The 21,007-nt window shown below is 46.5% G+C and overlaps 1 protein-coding gene across 1 annotated transcript in view; it reads left to right on the forward strand.

The window, feature by feature from the left end:
- The first annotated feature begins 5,427 nt into the window (after positions 1 to 5,427).
- Positions 5,428 to 21,007, forward strand: part of CCDC34 (coiled-coil domain containing 34) — a 45,018-nt gene continuing 29,438 nt past the window's right edge. Inside the window, exons 1-3 of the mRNA XM_082269766.1 lie at positions 5,428 to 5,685; positions 7,700 to 7,838; positions 14,208 to 14,315. Coding sequence (XP_082125892.1) covers positions 5,447 to 5,685; positions 7,700 to 7,838; positions 14,208 to 14,315 — 486 coding nt within the window. The 5' untranslated portion in view covers positions 5,428 to 5,446. The remainder of the gene's footprint in view (positions 5,686 to 7,699; positions 7,839 to 14,207; positions 14,316 to 21,007) is intronic.

The raw sequence follows: 21,007 nt of genomic DNA on the forward strand, positions 1-21,007 counted from the left end.
TGGCTTTCTTCTTGCCACTCTTCCATAAAGGCCAGATTTGTGCAGTATACGACTGATTGTTGTCCTATGGACAGAGTCTCCCACCTCAGCTGTAGATCTCTGCAGTTCATCCAGAGTGATCATGGGCCTCTTGGCTGCATCTCTGATCAGTCTTCTCCTTGTATGAGCTGAAAGTTTAGAGGGACGGCCAGGTCTTCGTAGATTTGCTGTGGTCTGATACTCCTTCCATTTCAATATTATCGCTTGCACAGTGCTCCTTGGGATGTTTAAAGCTTGGGAAATCTTTTTGTATCCAAATCCGGCTTTAAACTTCTCCACAACAGTATCTCGTACCTGACTGGTGTGTTCCTTGTTCTTCATGATGCTCTCTGCCCTTTAAATTGACCTCTGAGACTATCACAGTACAGGTGCATTTATACGGAGACTTGATTACACACAGGTGGATTCTATTTATCATCATTAGTCATTTAGGTCAACATTGGATCATTCAGAGATCCTCACTGAACTTCTGGAGAGAGTTTGCTGCACTGAAAGTAAAGGGGCTGAATAATTTTGCACGCCCAATTTTTCAGTTTTTTTATTTGTTAAAGAAGTTTGAAATATCCAATTAATTTCGTTCCAGTTCATGATTGTGTCCCACTTGTTGATTCTTCACAAAAAATTACAGCTTTATATCTTTATGTTTGAAGCCTGAAATGTGGCAAAAGGTCGCAAAGTTCAATGGGGGCCGAATACTTTTGCAAGGCACTGTACATAGTGCGTGTGTGAATACCGCAGGGAAATCTCATAGTGAAAAAAGACCATTGTGATTTTCCAGCAGCCGCGTTTTTTTTATGCAGAAACACAGGCATGGCACCCATTCATTTGAAAAAATGCATTAGGTGTGAACCTAGCTATAGGGTGGAACATGTTCCCACTCCTGCAGCCGCCACCCACTCAGCTGCCTCTGGTAACAGCAAGCGGGGGATCTTCTCCCCCTGCTTGCTGTCACTATTTAAAGAGAGAGGCAGCCGTGCGAGGCTTCGCCTGCGCCATTTATTTACAGAGTTCTGCCTTTTGCGGATGTTGGCTTGTAGTTCTCAATGAACTACCAGGGTGTTGTTGAGCGCTCTAGTAGCTGGTAGTCACTTCTGGTCAGTGTATCTCCCTGATTGTACGATGTACAGACACACAGATGCACAGATACACTGATAAGTCAGCAGGAGTCCTGAAAGGCATCAGTGATCTGCTTATTGCAGGTACAATGCTTTACAGGCTCCAAGTAAAAAAAAATAATAAATGCATATTTTTTTTACCAGCAAACAGATGTGAACTTTTCTTTTCAAGGGCTTCCTGCCTGTGTTTTTTGGTCAGGGGCTAGGAGTCATTAAAGTGGAATTTCAGTCCCTTTTGTGTTTTATTAACCACTTAAGCCCCGGAAGATTTTACCCCCTTCCTGACCAGGGGGTATTTTGCGATTCAGCACTGCGTGACTTTAACGGACAATTGCGCGGTCGTGCGACGCTGTACCTAAACGAATTTGACGTCCTTTTTTTTTCCCACAAACAGAGCTTTCTTTTGGTGGTATTTGATTTTTTTTTTTTTTTTTTTTTTTTTTTTTTTTTTTTTTTTGATCACGCGCTATAAACAAAAAAATGGCGGCGATCTGCGATTTTTTTTTTTTTTTTTTTTTTTTTTTGCGGTACTGCGACATTTGGGGCGGACAGATCGGACCCTTGACTGACATTTGTGACACTTTTGGGGTTACCAGTGACATTTCTACAGTAATCAGTGCTATACATATGCACTGTTACTGTAAAAATACACTGGTTGTGAAGGGGTTAACTTTATTTGGGAGGGAGGGGCTGTGTGTATCCCTAGGGGCGTGCTTTCTACTGTGATTGGCTGTGGCTTGAGCTGTAAGGACACTGATCAACGGATCTACATACTAGATCCGTTTGATCAGTGTCTTTACAGCGAGGAGAATGACAGGTGGCTTGTTTACACAAGCTGCCTGACATTCTCCCTCTCCCCCGCCGATCGGCGGACATCGGGTCCGCTGGTCACACGCGCGGGGGGGGTCCGTGACCACGCGGGAGCGGGAGCGCGCCTCCGGGGGCGCGCGCTCGCTCCCTAGACCCTCACAAGCTAGTGACGTAGCCCTACGTCACTTTGCCTGTGAGGGGCTGACCGCCGACGTAGATCGGCGTTAGGCAGTCGGCAAGTGGTTAAAAGTCAGCAGCTACAAAAACTATAGATGCTGACTTTTAATAAACACACAATCCCCTGTCCCACAGTCCAGCGATGCAGCTGCCCGAAGCCTCGCTTCTCTGCCTCTCTTCTCCCTGGCGCTGGCATGGCAAGTGTGGGCACCCGGCTGTGACAGCTTGCGGCTTCACAGCCGGGTGCACACTGCGCATGCTCGAGCCACGCAGTGCCTCCCCATTGGTCAGGCAATCTTTTTGTACCTGTGACGTGTCCCAGAAGATTGCAAGGAGGGAGGGGAAGAGGAGAACTTTTGCTCGAGCAGCCTAGGTACTAGGTACCTGTCGCGCCCCCTTAAAGTGGAACTTCCCCTTTTGCATGGAGCTCAGCTTTAAAGCGGTAGTAAAGTCCACCTTGTGACTTTTTTTTACCTACAGGTAAGCCTCTATTAAGGCTTACCTGTAGGTAAAATGAATATCTCCTAAATGTGTACCGTTTAGGAGAATGCAGCCGATAACGTCACCGGTGCATGCGCTCTGAAGGTCCAGCATACCGTGCTGACCGTAACGGAGGGCTCCCACACACATGCACGGAAGTGACGTTATCGTGGCTCCGGCCACTTATATACAGCCGGAGTCTGCGAACCCGGGAGAAGATGGAAGCCCTACTAGCGGTGACAACGTTCCACTGGGAGGCTTCGTTTTAAGGTTTTGCACAGAGCAGCCCAGACCTTCTCCTTCTCAGGTCCCACGGCGGTGCTCCTTGCTTCTCCCTCTTACTGAGTTCCCCCACAGTAAGCAGCTTGCTCTGGGGGCTGCTGAGCCGCTGCTCTATTTGTCCATTCAGACACGGAGCCGTGGCTCGGCCTCACCCCCTCTCTTTACTCATTGGCTCACTGACTTTGATTGACAGAAGCAGAAGCCAATGGGGAGGGAGAGTCCAGGACAGCCAAGTCTCTCATGCAACATCGCTGGATCGAGATGGGGCTCAGGTAAGTATTATAAGGGGGGGGGGGGGCTGTTGCATACTGAAGTTTTTTTTATCTTAATGCATAGAATGCATTAAGATAAAAAAAAACTTCTGCCTTTAGAACCACTTTAAGGCCTGGAGTAGCAACCAAAAGTAATGCAGGAACCTTTTTTAAGTCAGAGCAACTCAAGTTGCTCCTATTAGAATGATTCCATTGCACTTAATGGGGTGCGACTTGTGCTCTCAAGTTTGGAGCGCATGTCGCACCAGTGTGAACCGGGCCTTACACAGGGGAGGACCATTTATACCTCAGGCGGGGGACAAGGTGTGGTCGGTGATGAATCCCCTGCAGCCTGCTATAAACCTTCCACTGCCACCCAATTACCTCCATGAACCACAAAATCCAATGCAGCGGATACATTCCATCCACAACTGACTGGGGTGGTTTGTCACAGTGGACATACCTAAACAATCAATTCAATTTGTAATCAGTCAGGCCGGCCCTTACATTATGTGGTTGACAGTAGATGTAAATCGGATTGTATAGTGTATGGTCAGCAGTAGTGATGAGCTCAGGCAAGTTCGGACACAAGTCCAGACCTGCTTGAGCGGTGCAGCTGGGAATCTATCAAAGCCGACGGCCAATAATAGATGGTGGAAGCATTCCCCTGTCCTGCAGCCCTACACTGTCCCTACACCCCTTGCAGCCATGCGGCTGCAGGGAATGCCTCCCCTGCCTATGAATGGGTGTCGGGTAGTGGGGCATTTTTTGCCTCAATGCAGAGAATATGTTAAAGCGGAGTTCCAGCCATTTACTCACCTGTCCAACGGTCCAGCGATGCGGCCGCCCAAAGCCTCGATCCTCTCCCTCGGCGCCGGCATCACTGCTGTGGGCACCCGGCTGTGACAGTTTGCGGCTTCACAGCCGGGTACCCACTGCGCATGCGCGAGTCGCGCTGCGCGTCTTGATTGGCCGGCAATCTTCTGGGACCTCTGACGTGTTGATTGCAGGGAGGGAGGGGGAGAGGAGAACTTCCGTTCAGGGCGCCGCGGCGCTCCGAGCGGAAGTGGGAGCGGGTACCTGTCAAAACTAATTACCCGCTCCCCCCCAAAAAAATGACATGCCAAATGTGGCATGTCGGGGGGTCAGGACTCCCTAAAGCGGAAGTTCCAATTTTGGGTGGAACTCCGCTTTAAGGTAAAAAACATTTAGGCCCCTTTCACACACGGAGTCCGTCAGGCGGACTGCGTTTTTCTCAGCGCTAATCCCCCGCTGAGCAGGAGGATGACAGCTGTGTCTCTGCGCTGTGTGCAGAGACACAGCTGTCAGGTCCCCATGCATCTCTATGGGGGAATCGGATGGGAACGGACCGTCCGATCCAATCCGCCAGATGGATGGAAAATAGGGTTTCCATCCGTCCGGTTTTGACTGATCGGATCTGATGTCAGCGGACATATCTCCGCTGACATCCGATGCCCCATAGAGATGCATGGGGCGTCCGTTCAGATCCGCCCAAAAAACTGACAGGCGGAGGATCTGAACGGACTTTGTGTGTGAAAGGGGCCTTAGACTTTAGCACCACTAAGTGGATGTGGCCCTCTGTAGATATTATTATTATTACACAGGAATAATATAGCGTCAACAGTTTACGCAGCGCTTTACAATATAAGGCTCAGTTCACATTAGTGCGATGGCAGACATCGCATGTGATTCGGAGCGCACTGCTCTGAAAATCACATGCTATATCTGTGCGATGCAAATTCAGCCATATAGATAGTATGGCTGAATTCGCATCTGATTCGACACAAACGCACAGGACCCTTTTATGGGTCCGCACCAGAATCAGAGCGCATGGTGGTTCAGACTTATGCGATCCGATTTATGTCCGAATGTCAGTTCGCACTGCGATATGTGAACTGATCTGGGGGTGTCGTTAACTTTGAATTGACACCCCCAGCGATTTGCACATGGCATTGTGAACTGCCTGCGCTGGAAAAGCGATGCCGGAATTCGCAGTAGATTTGCAGGGTTCCCGCAACGCATAAGTGTGAACCGGGACTAAAGGGTAACAAGTATAATTACAATACAGTTCATTACAGAAGGAGTAGGAGGGTCCTGCTCATGGAGCTTACAATCTAAAGGGACATAATGCGACAGATTTATAGAAATTCATTCTGCTCACTCTTGGGAGTGCCTACACTAGACAGTGCCTTTCTGCATAATTATTTTATATAATCTCTCTTCCTATGCCCATTTCATTTTTTTTTTTCTCAGGGAGTTGGGCATTCAGACATGTCTTCGAGTAGCAGTGGTGCCCAATCTGCAGAGAAACGGCGTTCTCATTCCACCCCTCAAAAACACTCCAAGACAGAATCCTTCACTGGGCGCTCAGAGAGCTGTGACGTTGGCAATACAGAAGATTCCCCACATTCTTTATCTCCCATCTACCATGACACTTTTGAAAGTGAAAACCAAGACAGTGAATTTCAGTCAAGGACACTGGAGAATGAATCTGAATCAAAGGGTCCAAGGTATTGCTTCCAATTTAAAGTAGAATTTTGGCCACATGCAGATATTTACATACTTAAAGTAGGCAGTTTAAAATATTTTACCATGTTCACACTAAACTCTGTAGCTGTTGTTTAACTCAAAACTGAGCTGCTGAAAGGGCAACTTGAACAACTTAGTGCTTCTATTGTGAAATCCGAGAATTAATTGTTCCACAGTGGGTACAGCTGCTGAGGTCAGTAAGGGCTTGCTTTTCATCTTTGAGGCTTCTTTCACACGGCCGCTCCGCTGCTTTAGTCCGCTGCGGGACTTTTTTTTTTTTTCCACGGAGCGGATGACATTTCTGTTATCCGCTCCGTGTGCCCGCATATCATCCCATCCGTTTGCGGATAATATGCGGACATAATGTAAGTATATGGCATTGCGGATGTCAGCGGATGACACCGCTGACATCCGATTTTCCTTCCTTTCCGTTTTTTACACGGATGAAAAAATAGGGTTCTGTTACGTTCCAAAAAACGGAACAGAACTGAAAGGAAGAAAATCGGAGGTCAGCGGATGGTATTCCGCTGACATCCGCAGTGCCATTCACTTACATTATGTCCGCAAATCATCCGCAAAAAAATAGGATGATTTGCGGACACATGGAGCGGCCGTGTGAAAGGACCCTAAATGTTCATAGCCTCAGTTGTGGCTTCATAGGCCACAATTCTACTTTAAGTACAGTGCTCAGCATAAATGAGTACACCCCGAAAGATTTGTCAGAAAACCTTTCCTTTCCTTTCAGAATCAACATTTGTTTATGGGACACTATGCTACAAAATACTCCCTCAAATGTGGGCCATTTGTTTGCAACCAAGCTTTGTTAATTTGCACAAGCCAAAAAGTATTTTTCCTAACCATTTCTTTCAGGACCATTTTGCGAAAATGACTATACCCCATTAAGTCTTGGGAGCAAAGCTAGATTTTAGACAAAATTCATGGAGGTCAAAACAATTCTAGATGTAGTAGTTTTTGTTATGGGGTGTATTAATTTTTTGCATCAAGTAATTTGAATAAAACTGAAGATTTTGTAATCCTAAATTTATATTATTAATGATTAATAATGTAATGAAGCTAAACAAATGTTATGCAAAACTCAGTTTTGTAAACATTTTGGAAACTTTTCTTGAGTTATTGATTAAAATCTCACTTTTCAAAAGGGGTGTACTCATTTATGCTGAGCACTATAGTGTGTGTGTGTGTGTGTGTGTGTGTGTGTAATCGATAGATTAGTCGACTAATCTATCGATTATTTTTACGATTAGTCGACTAATCTAACGATTATTTTTATCTTATTTTTTTTTGCTTAATTGAGTGTTTTTTTGATTAGCTAATTAATCCTGTAATTAATACAGACCCTTCAGTAAGCCCCCCTTCCAGTACAGACCCCTCAGTAAGCCCCCTTCCAGTACAGACCCCTCAGTAAGCCCCTTCCCAGTACAGACCCCTCAGTAAGCCCCTTCCCAGTACAGACCCCTCAGTAAGCCCCTTCCCAGTACAGACCCCTCAGTAAGCCCCTTCCCAGTACAGACCCCTCAGTAAGCCCCCTCCCAGTACAGACCCCACAGTAAGCCCTCCCACCTAGTACAGACCACTTAGCCCCCCTCCCAGTGCAGACCCCTCAGTAAGCCCTCCCACTTAGTAAGCCCCCCCCCTCCCAGTGAAGACCCCTCAGGCTCACATGCGATCACCTGCTGCTGCTGGAGTGGCGCGTGACATCTCGTCTGTGTGGGACAGTGGGAGGGATCAGCCTGCAGCAGCCCCAATCAATGCAGCGGCCTGGCCGGCAATGCTTAAAGTGGCGCTGCGGGCCGGCTGTATCTTGGTATCCCGGAAGGCGAGTCCGGCCAGGGGGCGTGTGACGTCATGTGTTGACGCGTCGACGCCTTTCACGCACCTCAACGATTTTTCGTAGTCGACGCGTCGTTGCAGCCCTAATATATAGCATTATTTATATGTGACCCCCCACACTTTTAATTATTTATTTTTTTACAGTGATCTGAACTTGGATAATGGAAAGGGCACCTCACTAATTGAACGATCTCTAGCAGATATGCACCTCTCTCCTTGGGAGATGTGGTTGCTCAACAAAGAAAAACGATTACGTATCGAGCTGGAGAAAAAACTGTCTGAGGTAAATATGGTGCATGCTACCCCAAAAAATACATTTCTATACATATATGTTGTGTTCTACATTTAGCCTGTAAAGTTTTTATTCACTATGTCTTTGGTAAATACTGGTGCCTATGCCAGTTTCCATTGGTCCTAGCATGGTCACTTTCTGTGTCGTCTTGTGACTTGGGAGCTACAGAATGCCATACTTCTGCATTGTGTGCCTGTAGTCTTGTAGTCCGATTCCACTGCCATACCCCTGTCCAGCCTTCCATGATTGTAGCTCCTGCTATGATGACGGTGGAAGCTGCTTGAGTGTCTTCTGCAGGCTTTGCCCCCCCCCCCCCACCCCACAGCCATCCGAGTGTGGGTTACACATGATTTTTTTTTTTACACTAATTCAGCACTATTATATGTATATTGTTATTTCTCTAGCGCTCATTGACAGACGTAGTCCTCGGTGATACAGCACCTTCGGGTTATGTTGCCTCCACAGGAGCAGGACTAGACAGGAAATTAAAAAGCTCTGGCCACACCCTAGGGGCAGTCCCAGAGGGTATATCCTCTCTCTCTCTGCCTCAGCAAATCAGTTATTTTCTGTCTAGTTAGGAGTAAGGACCTAGATACCTTGCTGGGATCTTAGGTCCTGGCAAGATTTTTTTCTTAAAAGATTTTTTAGACCGCTTTTTTTCTCCAGTGTTCCTGTGAGATCTTCAAGCAAGAAAGCTGAACTGGGCGACGGGCTGGATGTTGAGATCCGGTGGTCACCCCAGTTCAGCCTACTAGCGCGTGCAGGCCATAGCTCCGCGCTGGGTCGGCCGCGACAAAGTCCCATTAAAGGACTGACCCCGCGAGTTAAACGTCTCGCTGAAACGCCAAAGACCATGAGTCACGGCGTCCATATCGGTCGACAGCCCTCCCGCCCCGGTGGAGAGGGGTACTGTCAGGAGTTGGTGCCCGCCTGGTTCCGGTATGGTGAGTAGTATGTTCCCCCTTTTCCCCTGACGGGTCTTGTGGTGAACGCGGGCCCCTCTCTGTATGGTAAGATAGAGTCCCTCTCTATCCTATAAATGACACAGATCCTCCTATTTTGAGTGTGATTTTATGTGCAAAAAGCCAGGAGGCTTGGTTTGGGAGCTAACAATCTAATTGTATACATGTTAAAAAGATTGTAATCAGTGGCATTCTGGGAATCTTACGGTGATAAGAATAAGCTACCTACCAGTCAGAAGCCACGGACATGTAGACTGCCTTCCTAATCAGATCTCCAGCTATTAGCAGGCCTCCCGAATGGCCATGCGGTTCGCCAGGGCCGGTACCGCCAACCACGCCAAATCCCCATGCAGAGAGAGTGTTGTGTGCCCTGCAGCACACCGCTATTCAGTACAGGCCGCCGCCATTTTTTTTTTTTTGCTGGATCGCACGAGCCGCCATTTTGGCGTAGCCTCGTGTCTCCAGCATGGGGGCGGCCATGTTTGAGGTGATCCAAACACCTCGTGGAGCTAGGGGAGGCGCCGGAAGGCGTGCAGAGGGGCGGAGCTGCCTCCTTTCTTCCTGGGCAGCCAGCCAAAAGACTTCCTGTTTGTCAAGACAGCGCTGTAACCTGTTGCAGTTAAACTCTGAGCATCAAGTGGTGAGCCTGGGGGTCTATCTCTCTCTCTCTCGATCGATAGGGATCCCTAGCAGGTAACACTAAGGGGCTTTTTGTGGCGCTGGGGGTCTGAAGAAAAAAAAAAAAAAAAAAAAGAAAAGTTTTTTTTATTTTTGAATTATATTATCCAGGAAGTGACTGGAATTATCATGGACCCTGCCACACATATTCCCCCACCTGTTTCCCTCGAGGGGGCCACGGGACCCGCCGGTGCACAGAGTGTAGAGTCATTTACAGCAATTTTGGAGTCTATGGTGGCTCAGGTGGAGGCGGCCTGTCAGGGACGGGGGTCAAGGAAGCGACCCCCGCCTACCCCTATACTATCTGACACCTCTAAATCAGATTCAGAAATGGTCACTGCAGTTGCAGGTTCCTCTGCAAGGGCTGTTATCTCAGGTAAAGCTCCCTCAGACAGTGAGGAGGACGTTTCTTCTCCCGCTATAATTCAGGAAGAAGCATTGGTGGACGCACTAGTTGTGGCAGTGCAGGAAACCTTAAAACTTGAGGCTTTACCGGCAGAGGCAACTGAAACAGAGATTCCTTTTGGTACTAATAAGCCCATCAAAACGGTGAAGGTTTTTCCTGTACCCAAGTGTTTCGGTAATCAGATTAAAGGAGAATGGGAGCATTCTAAACGTACCTTTACTATTTCCAAGCGTATTGCTAGACGCTATCCGTTTGAGGAATCCATCATTAAGAAATGGACGGTACCACCAGTGGTGGATCCACCTATTTCCAGGCTGAATAAAGCCACGGTTATCCCAGTGGAGGACACTTCGTCCTTTAAGGATCCGGTGGATCGAAAGATGGAAGCAGAGTCCCGCACCATCTTCTCTCTGATAGGGTCAGCATTTAGACCAGTAATTGTTATTGGTCTAGTTTCCCAGACACTTACGGAATGGGCGAGAATGGTACGCCAAGACTTTAGGGGAAAAGATATTCCCCAGGAGACATCTGATTTGATGGAACAGATTATACAAGGGCTACAGTTTATCTGTGACGCAGCCTTGGACACTACTCCCTTATTAGGGCATGCATCTATGTCAGCGGTCATCCTCAGACGTGTGCTGTGGTTAAAATGCTGGTCAGCTGACCTAGGTTCCAAAAAGACCTTGACAAATCTCCCTTTTCAGGGGAATCGTCTATTTGGGGCCAACCTAGATGAAATCATTAAGGATGCCACTGGGGGCAAGAGCACTTTTTTGCCACAGGCTGCTAAAGGTAAGGGACCTCGCAACAAGCGAGGACCTTTCTTTACCGCCCATAAAGGGCGCCCGGCTGGTACAAGCGGGAAAGGCAAGACTCCTCCAGGAGGGTTCAAGAAGGGCTGGTCGGACAAGCAGAGGACCAACCCAGCCAAACCCGAAGCAAAGGAGTACACAGCCTGAAGGTGCACCCCCACCCGGTTTCAGGGTGGGGGGACGTTTTCACCGGTATTCAGGACATTAGATCGAGCATCAACCACTACTACCGGTGCGATTCTTCCCTTCCAACATTTAAGTACTACAGGAAGCGGTAGTTACCGTTCCCTGAATAGATCTTTTCCTTTACCTTTTCCTAAGATTAGTCCCTATACCTCACAGGAATCGGATCTGGTTGACCAGATAGGCCAAGCAGCCTCTAGTCGGGTGACTTCGGTCCCTGAGGTTCAACCAGAAAAGATCACCCTTCCTGATAACAATCAGGTATCTGATAAATGTGTGGGAACAGAAAACGACCAGACTTTCTCGGATGGTCGGGGCCAGATACCTCTAGGGACGCCTGGTTCAGATTCTATCAGCGCCAGTGGTCCTAGAAATTCTAGGCTGGCCTCCTCAAGCCGGCCTGGCCGACTTGGACATGCTAGTCGCAGACGTTCCGTGGGAACTTCGTCTCAGGGAGTGTCTGTGGTCTCAAGGACCAATTTACCATCATGCTTTACAGTCGCTGGTTTTAATGGCCTGGCCATTGAGACCCAAGTACTGAAGGACAGAGGTTTGTCTACTTCAGTCATTCCTACCCTTATTAAAGCAAGGAAAGCGACTTCCGGCAAGGTCTATTATCACACATGGAAGACTTATATTGCGTGGTGCGAATCTTTAGGATTTCCTCCATGTACCTATTCGGTGACTCGAATATTGGCCTTTTTGCAACAAGGGGTTGAGCAGAAGCTAGCCTTGAGCACCATCAAGGGTCAAGTTTCAGCATTAGCAATCTTCTTTCAGAAGCCTTTAGCTACCAAGTCCTTGGTGCGGAATTTCATCCAGGGGGTGCGGCACCCGGCTCCACCAGTCCGCGCGCCCTTACCGCCCTGGGATCTTAATTTGGTTTTGTCGGTTCTACAGAAACCTCCCTTTGAAAACATCAGGGAGATTCCCTTGCTTACTTTATCCCAGAAGGTGGCCTTCTTGGTGGCTATTACTTCTGCTCGCAGGGTGTCAGAACTGGCTGCATTATCATGCCAGTCCCCATACCTAGTGATTCATAGGGATAAGGTAGTACTTCATCCTAAGCCATCTTTTCTTCCTAAGGTGGTTTCAGATTTTCATCTGAATGAAGATATTGTACTACCTTCCTTGTGTCCTCAGCCCAAGCATCATCGGGAACATGCGTTGCATTCCTTAGATGTGGTTCGGGCAATCAGGGTATACCTGAAAGCTACGGAATCATTCCGTAAGACGGATTCACTTTTTGTGATCACGGATGGCCCCAGAAAGGGTTTGCCTGCATCTGCCACGACCATTGCCAAATGTATTAGACAAACGGTGGTACAGGCTTATTCTATTAAGGGTCAGAGTCCTCCGTTCCCTGTTAGGGCGCACTCCACTCGAGCGCTCAGTACTTCCTGGGCCTTTCGCCATCAGGCGTCAGTGGTCCAGGTATGTAAGGCGGCCACCTGGTCGTCGGTACATACCTTTACAAAATTCTATAAAATTGATGTGACGGCATCGGCGGATGCCTCATTTGGCCGCAAGGTTTTGCAGGCCGCAATTTGAGGAGACCGGTGGTCTACCTCGAGGGTTTTTTCTGTTTGAAAAAAAAAAAAAAAAAAAAATGTTTTTTCTCTTTTTTGTTGAGTCTCATCATTAAGGATGAGCATTGTAAACTTCTAGTTGGCACCGGTTGGGCCTTCTAGATTGGGATTTGATTTTCATTTTCCCACCCTTCATTTGTGATACTGCTCTGGGACGTCCCGAAGGTGCTGTATCACCGAGGACTACGTCTGTCAATGAGCGCTAGAGAAAAATGGATTTTTGTAAAATCTTACCGTAAAATCCTTTTCTCTTAGCTCATTGACAGACGTAGTCCCCGCCCCTCTGTTTTTTGAGTTGGGTTGGGTTAAAATCTCTAAAGACTGCTTTTTCACATAACTGATTTGCTGAGGCAGAGAGAGAGAGGATATACCCTCTGGGACTGCCCCTAGGGTGTGGCCAGAGCTTTATAATTTCCTGTCTAGTCCTGCTCCTGTGGAGGCAACATAACCCGAAGGTGCTGTATCACCGAGGACTACGTCTGTCAATGAGCTAAGAGAAAAGGATTTTACGGTAAGATTTTATAAAAATCCATTTTTTTAATGGCACTGCTCAGAATTGTTGGTTTTGTTTTAGTTGGCTGTATCCAGAAATCGCAAGCAGATATTTTGCTGTCGTCTAGTCTCTCCTTGTCGACTGTATGGTTGGTGGGAGTGAGTGTGTTCTCGAATAGGCAAGGGTTTCCAGGTCCTAAAAGGGGATCATTTCCCTAAACAAGTGGCAGAGTATTTTATTTTGAATGGATTGCTCCCAGAGCTAGGGATGTGTGACAGCGATACTAAGAAATGCCATGAAATATTTTAAAATACATAAAGTGATAACAAAAGGTGTGTGGTTTTTTTTTTTTTTTTGCTCAAATTAAAAAAAGAGGTTCTAGTTACCTGCTCTGTGCAATGATATTTCAGAGTGGTCCCTTATCTCCTCTTTGGCAGTCCCCATCTGGCGATGTCCGCTCCTCCTTCCTTTGGGGGCCCCTTAGCAAGTGCGGTGCTAAGGGGACAGCTGTGTGAGTGGTTCCTAGCTGGACTGTGTGCGTCCATAGACAACCACACTGTTATTAAGCCATGCCCCCAATCCCTCCTCACAGGAATTTGACTGACAGCAGCAGGAGCCAATGACTCCCACAGCCCTCAGTGTCTCCTGTGAGACCAGGAAGAGAGAGGAGCGGTGGTGCAGTTGGAACAGTGCTGGAGCACAAGGAGGAGTCCGGTAAGTATTTTGGGGTGGGGAGTTTTTTTTACTTTCATGCAAAGAATGCATTAAGGTATAAAACATAGATTTTATAACCACTTAAAGGCGGGTCCAACAGGGGCAGTTGTGAAGGAAAGTTAGTGATTGGTGCATCCAGATTATTTTTAGTAGATTGGTGCAACCCACTACTAAGATTGGGTATTTTACACCATGATGTACACTGAGACCTGAATTTGGAAATCCGAGGAATGGGGTTGAGAGGTCAGACTCACTTTAGTATACGGGACCAAAATATGTTTTTTTAGGAAAAAAGATGGAATTTCTGCAGATCCTAGATGCTCACACAGCTGGGATATCAACATGATTATAATGTTGGCACAGTGTTTCATTAAGATTGCCTTTTGTACTTCATTTGTTTGTTATTTTATCTAATTTCTTCCTTTTTTTGTATATTCAGCGTCTGAACTAAATACTTTGCCATATAACAAATGTCTCAGTTTTAGGTCTCATTAATTACAATGTCTGCCTTTTTTCCCAGGAGATGAAACGAGAAGAGGAAAGGAGAAAAGTTCAAGAAAAAAAAGAACTGCAAAAACGACTGGCAGAGGAACAACACAAGGACTGGGTGCGGAGAAAGCAAGAGCAGGTAAAAACCGGGATCCTGGACTTGTATTTAGCTGTTCCTTCTGTTAATTGTTCAGGACTTGAATTACTGTTCCTTCTGTTAATGTTTCAGTACCCAGGATTACCAGGCCTGGGGTCATGACTACATAGATTTGTAATGCTTTTTTTTTCTACGCCACTCTGGCAGCCTTTGCTGCTTACCTGGTGACCCCAGATGCTAGTAACTTGACTTCTGTTGACAAATGAAAAACGGACAGCAATGCATTCCTACGGTCAAACTGATGATTTTACATTCATGTCCATTTAGTTCCGTTTCTTTAAACGGAACAAGTCTCAATTTGTGTTACGTTTTAAAAACCGGAAGCAGACCTAAATGGATGTAATTAAACAAACGGCCCTTTTTTTCCATTGGTTGTTAGGAACCGACAGGCCAGGAAAAAAGGGGAAATTGAGTGTGCGCCTCAACCGACCCCCCTGAACTATGCCAGGCCACATGCCCTCCATATGGGGGCGGTGGCATGTTGAGGAGGATAAGGTCCTCTTCCTCACAATCCTGGCCCAGTGGTTGTGGGGGTGCCTGGGGTGACTCATCGGAATCCGGAAGCCCTCTTTAACAAGGGGGCCCCCAGATCCAGACCAAGGCGCCACCTTAGTGAACGAGTATGTGGTACATAGTACTCATTCACAAAAAAATTACTCTTGTCAGAAACTGTTTTCTGTGTTTTTATTTAGTCCTTTTATGAAAAGAAAACAAAAAAAAAATGTCCCCTGATGTAGACCCAATGTCAAAAACGTCATCCACCGATGTAAGTTCAATCACTATGAGTGACAGCTGCCGACAAAAATTCCTCTTATGACGTTGCATATGGCAAATGGTGTAATAACCTGGTGACCCCATTGTTTACTTTAGCTGCGGGCCGAGCGACAGCTCCGATTCTCCCAATACTAATTAAAGGATGTGGATGATCATCCGATTACATCAGTTTGCCCGTTTTTCATCCGTGTGAAAGGACCCGTAAGCTGACCATATACCAGTAGTTTCTTTTTTTTTTTAGCCTGAATGAAAGCAAATTAGCAGATTTCTCGATCTATGCTAATAGCGCAGATAAACAAATCCCCCCCCCCCCCCCGCAAGACTTTTGTATTTCGACAGCTGCCGTTTGCCTGATTGTCAGGCCCTTTTGATAAAGGCAGATTGAACAGTTGGTTTCTATTAAATAGAGCACATAGACCACAGGGCCAATTGCTGCTCAAATTTTGGCCCAAATTTCAGCAGTGTATGGCCAGCTTTTGAGAGAACCTTAGATACGTGCCTGTTGTCTATTGTAACCAGTTATTCTCTTGCTTTCATTTTGTTAAAGAGACACACACTTCCCATTCAGGGAAATGTGACTGTTTACTTATAACCCACCATCCAATAAGGTATTCTTACCAGTCTTTGGTCCTTTGCTGCATCCCTGTTCGGTTGGATCCTTTGCTGTTAGGCCCGTGTCAATCTAATGAGAATACACATACCTGTCTTGTATATGGCTCTCCGTTGCCAGCTTTGGCATCAAGGTTTCGCTCCCTGTCTGGCAAAAATGTTGTAAAACTTGAGTTGCTAGTGTGAAAGGGCCAATTACCAGACCTGAATACTGTCACATGTGGGGGGGGGGGCAGTTACCTCATTCACCTGGGTAAGCTCTTACCCAGAGATGACTCTTTCCACAGGGTGTTGCCTAAATAGAGGATTGGCAACTATACCTTGTAATGGGGCAATCAGGAGACACTGTCACAGCGCCCCATGTCTTCGGGAGGAATTGTGCCCCATTGTTGGTGTCGGTGGGAGGAATTGTGCTCCATTGTTGGTGTCGGTGGGAGGAATTGTGCTCCATTGTTTGGTGTCGGTGGGAGGAATTGTGCTCCATTGTTTGGTGTCGGTGGGAGGAATTGTGCCCCATTGTTGGTGTCGGTGGGAGGAATTGTGCCCCATTGTTGGTGTCGGTGGGAGGAATTGTGCTCCATTGTTGGTGTCGGTGGGAGGAATTGTTCCCCATTGTTGGTGTCGGTGGGAGGAATTGTTCCCCATTGTTGGTGTCGGTTGGAGGAATTGTGCCCCATTGTTGGTGTCGGTGGGAGGAATTGTTCCCCATTGTTGGTGTCGGTGGGAGGAATTGTGCCCCATTGTTGGTGTCGGTGGGAGGAATTGTGCCCCATTGTTGGTGTCGGTGGGAGGAATTGTGCTCCATTGTTGGTGTCGGTGGGAGGAATTGTGCTCCATTGTTGGTGTCGGTGGGAGGAATTGTTCCCCATTGTTGGTGTCGGTGGGAGGAATTGTTCCCCATTGTTGGTGTCGGTTGGAGGAATTGTGCCCCATTGTTGGTGTCGGTGGGAGGAATTGTTCCCCATTGTTGGTGTCGGTGGGAGGAATTGTGCCCCATTGTTGGTGTCGGTGGGAGGAATTGTGCCCCATTGTTGGTGTCGGTGGGAGGAATTGTGCTCCATTGTTGGTGTCGGTGGGAGGAATTGTGCTCCATTGTTGGTGTCGGTGGGAGGAATTGTGCTCCATTGTTGGTGTCGGTGGGAGGAATTGTGCTCCATTGTTGGTGTCGGTGGGAGGAATTGTGCCCCATTGTTGGTGTCGGTGGGAGGAATTGTGTCCCATTGTTGGTGTCGGTGGGAGGAATTGTGCCCTATTGTTGGTGTCGGTGGGAGGAATTGTGCCCCATTGTTGGTGTCGGTGGGAGGAATTGTGTCCCATTGTTGGTGTCGGTGGGAGGAATTGTGTCCCATTGTTGGTGTCGGTGGGAGGAATTGTGTCCCATTGTTGGTGTCGGTGGGAGGAATTGTGCCCCATTGTTGGTGTCGGTGGGAGGAATTGTGCCCTATTGTTGGTGTCAGTGGGAGGAATTGTGCCCTATTGTTGGTGTCGGTGGGGAGGGGAAGAAAGTATGTCCCATGGTTGGTATCCGTGGATGAAAATAGTGTCTCGAGGGCTAGAAAGCAAAGGGCCGCATCTGGCCCCTTGGTACGCAGTTTGGAGACCACTGGTTTAAGGTAATAAAGTGGTAGTAAACTTTTTTCCTTTTTTAAACTTGTACCTACAGGTAAGCCTATAATGAGGCTTACCTGTAGGTACAGTGAATATCTCCTGAGCTTGCACGGTTTAGGAGATATTCACACTGCATGCAGCCGATGACGTCACCAGGGCATGCGCTCTGAAGGAACGGCATATCCTTGCCGTCTCTTCAGAGCTCCTTGTCGCACATCGTGACTCGCGTACGCAGGAGTGACGCGTTATCACAGCTCAGCCAATCAGACAGCTGGAGCGCGCAAACCTGGAAAGATGGAAGCTCTGTCAGTGGTGATGCATACTAGCACATTTTTTCTATGCATACTAGCACATTATGCAATTGTCCTGCAGGGGTTTAAAAAAAAAAAAGTGCGGTTTACTTTACTTTCATTTATAAAGGATAGTGATAACAGAAAGCACAATAGGGATCTAAGCCAAGGGGCTTGGGAAATGGCCTTCACGCACAGCTGGCCATTTGCTGAACTATGCCTGAAGGACTTTAGAATTCTTTTACTTGGTCAAATGCCTAGGCACATGGTCACATGACCAACCAGTGTGAGCGCCTGAAACATTTCCTGCAGCACATATAACTATTACATGGCTTTTTTAAAATCGTTGTTGTTTTGTATGTTTTGTTGTTGTTGTTTTTTTTTTTTTTTTTATATAATTTTGGGGCAGGATGGTCAAGGTTGATGTGTAGTTGGTTATTGTAGGTCTGCTTTAAAAAATAAAAAATAAAATACTTGCTATCCATTTAACAAAATCTACACCAGCATGACCTTAGATATTTTAACTGCCGGATTTTTTAAATGATTATATGAATAGCATTTATCTCCCACATTGTGAGCTGTGCTGTGCGTGTTCAAACACAACCCTGGTATGTAAAGGTGTGACCACTTTTTGTAAGTCAGGCCCAACCTGTCATGTGTTTGTGGAAACAATAGTATTGATGTGTGTGCCAGATGTAGGCTCAGAATAGTAATTGAGTTATGCATTAACTCCAACCATTGTTACATTTTACAGTGTACATGATGAACAGTAAATCACTGGAACGAGTTATAAAAATTCTTGCATTATAAAGTGTTTGGGTTGTGCCATATTTTCTGAACATTCTTGGAAAGGAACATTATCGCTAAAATAGGGACTAGCGAGAACACATTTGATTTATTTTTTTTGATATTGAGGTGATAGTCACTTGGGTTTATTCAAAAAAGGGAAAAAAATAGTTTTAGCTTTATTTTACTATTTCAAACTTACCTTTTTAAGGCAGCATATGGTAAGCATAATGTAACCGAGCCAGCTTGTCACCAGTCTAACTTACAACTTTTCTCTGATTAGCCTGTGTTGTGCATAAACCCAGATAGCATGTTATTGGACTAACCGTTATTAGGGACATACTCCCATCACTCACTGCTGGCACAGAACCCTCTGGATCACCTATCTGCAGGAGCAGAGGCCGTCTCTTACTAGAAGCTCCAAACTTGCTCTTTAAGTGGAAGGTCATGGAAATTCTATGTGTATAGCAAGACCCCAGGTTTAAAGTAGGGATCAACCGATTATCGGCAAGGCCGATATATTGAGGGCTGATATTGACTTTTGCCGATATATCTGTATCGGCCCCGGGACTGGCCGATCTTGCCGATTTTATATTAAATATTTCTCATGTAAGGGTAAAATGATGTCACTTAGCATAATTCCGTTTACAAATGTTATTGAAAATGCCATTCACATATGTACAAATTAAAGATATAAGCAATTCCACATTAGCAGATCTGCTGGCAGATCAGTATCTCTCACCCACTTGCCGTAAGTGATACCCGGGTGATACCGTTCTGTTCGACATCCACTCAATACTGCTTTGTCTTTCACCCGCTCCATCTCCCACCCATCCGATACCGATCCGTCTCTCACCCACTTGCCGTAAGTGACACCCGGGTGATACCTCTCCATCCGGTATATGATCACGGAGGTCATGTGCGTGGTTGGAGGAGGAGAAGACTAGTCTCGGACCCTAACATAGGATGTACAAAATATCGGCTGATACCGATATGCGATTGCCAAAATATCGGTATCGGCAACTAAAAAACGATATCGGTCGATCACTAGTTTAAAGTGTTCATCTTCTCAGAAAAAAAAATTAAAAGATGAACTAAAGCCGGTTATAAATAAATGGAAATTCAGTTGGTTCAGCAGGAACTTAATTAATTTCAATCTATGGGCAGGTTGGTTGTACTGAAGTCAATTGATGGATCAATTTCAGTACAACCTCCCTGTCGGGATTTTTTTTGTGCGATCACCGCCAGTGGCTATAGCTGCTGGCAGTGATCGTTGTGTTTTGCCGGCAGAGGAGGCTTCCTGCACTACGGGTGGGATTCCCCCATCAATGCTGACACTGTGTTGATGGGGGAATCAAGCAATTTTCTTTCCTTCCACCCATGGGGGATGGAAATAAAATTGCTTAATTTATGCGCTGCATAACACCCTACACACCTCCCATTTCCCTCTCCCCCAGGCCCTGTGTTGTGGTGTGGGGATTTAAAATTCTTTGTTCTTCTCCTTGTTCGTTCTGCATGACTTCCAGGACAGCTCAGTATGTTTCTGTCGGTTCAGCACCAGCACATGCTGAACCCAAAAACAAATATATGCTATATTGCTGCTTGCCACAGTATTCAGATGTTTTGGCTGCATTAGTTGTCTTTTGTAAGGCTAAATAATTTTTGTGTGAGTAGAGAAAAGTACTTGTCAGAATTTGGAGTGTCTTTGTAACTTAGTAGGCCTCTTGCACACGATACTCCTGTTTGAGCATCTCCTTTTGGCCTCTTAAGCCTCACACACACGCGTCGAAAATCGGCAGGGAATTTTTGTCCGACGACCGATCTGCCGATTTTCGGCTTGTTAGTATGATGCTTCCGACAACCGACTTTTCGGCCGAAAAAAATCTGGTGTGCATGCTATAAAATTTTTGTCTGCCGTCAAAACACGGCCGATTTTCGTGCAGGGAAAAATCTAATGAGCAAGTCTGGGCATGCTCAGTGAAGAAAGAACACAAAGAAAGCAAACCAACACATGACATCACTTCTGAAGTAGATTTTTGTTGGGTGAGAAAATTTGTGTGCAGTCTAGGCACATTCCAACCAACAAAACACAACTCTGGACAAAAGACGGACGATCGGTCGGCCGATAATCGTTGCGTGTGTACTAGGCTTAACACACAATACTCTTGTTTGAGCATCTACTTTTTCTAGACCTTTTTTCTATTTTGTTCTTACTGAAGAATGCGCAGCGCTTGTTTACTCGCCTGTGTGCATAGGCACATTACAATTAATGGGCTGTATTTTAGCTCAAAAAGCTGTACTGAGCATTTTCAAGCCGCGAGATGCTCAAACAGGAGTATCGTGTGCAAGAGGCCGTATGCACTGAACTGATCTATCCCTTTTCTTTCTCAGCTGTCTTCTGTGCACTACAAAGTAGTGCCTTCCGAGGTAATGAAGGGCTGGCACAGTGGCACTTATGCCTTGCAGCAATGGGGTCCTTGTTTTGAATCCCAAGCAGGACACTGTCTGCATTGAGCTTACATGTTCTCCCTATGCTTGACATATTGGTATATTAAGTGGCTTTAGTAAAAGTGTACAGATTGGCTCACAGTGATTTGCCCCCCCAGG

The sequence above is a fragment of the Pelophylax lessonae genome, assembly GCF_965119305.1.
Source record: "Pelophylax lessonae genome assembly, chromosome: 10".
NCBI classification, from domain to species: Eukaryota; Metazoa; Chordata; class Amphibia; order Anura; family Ranidae; genus Pelophylax; species Pelophylax lessonae.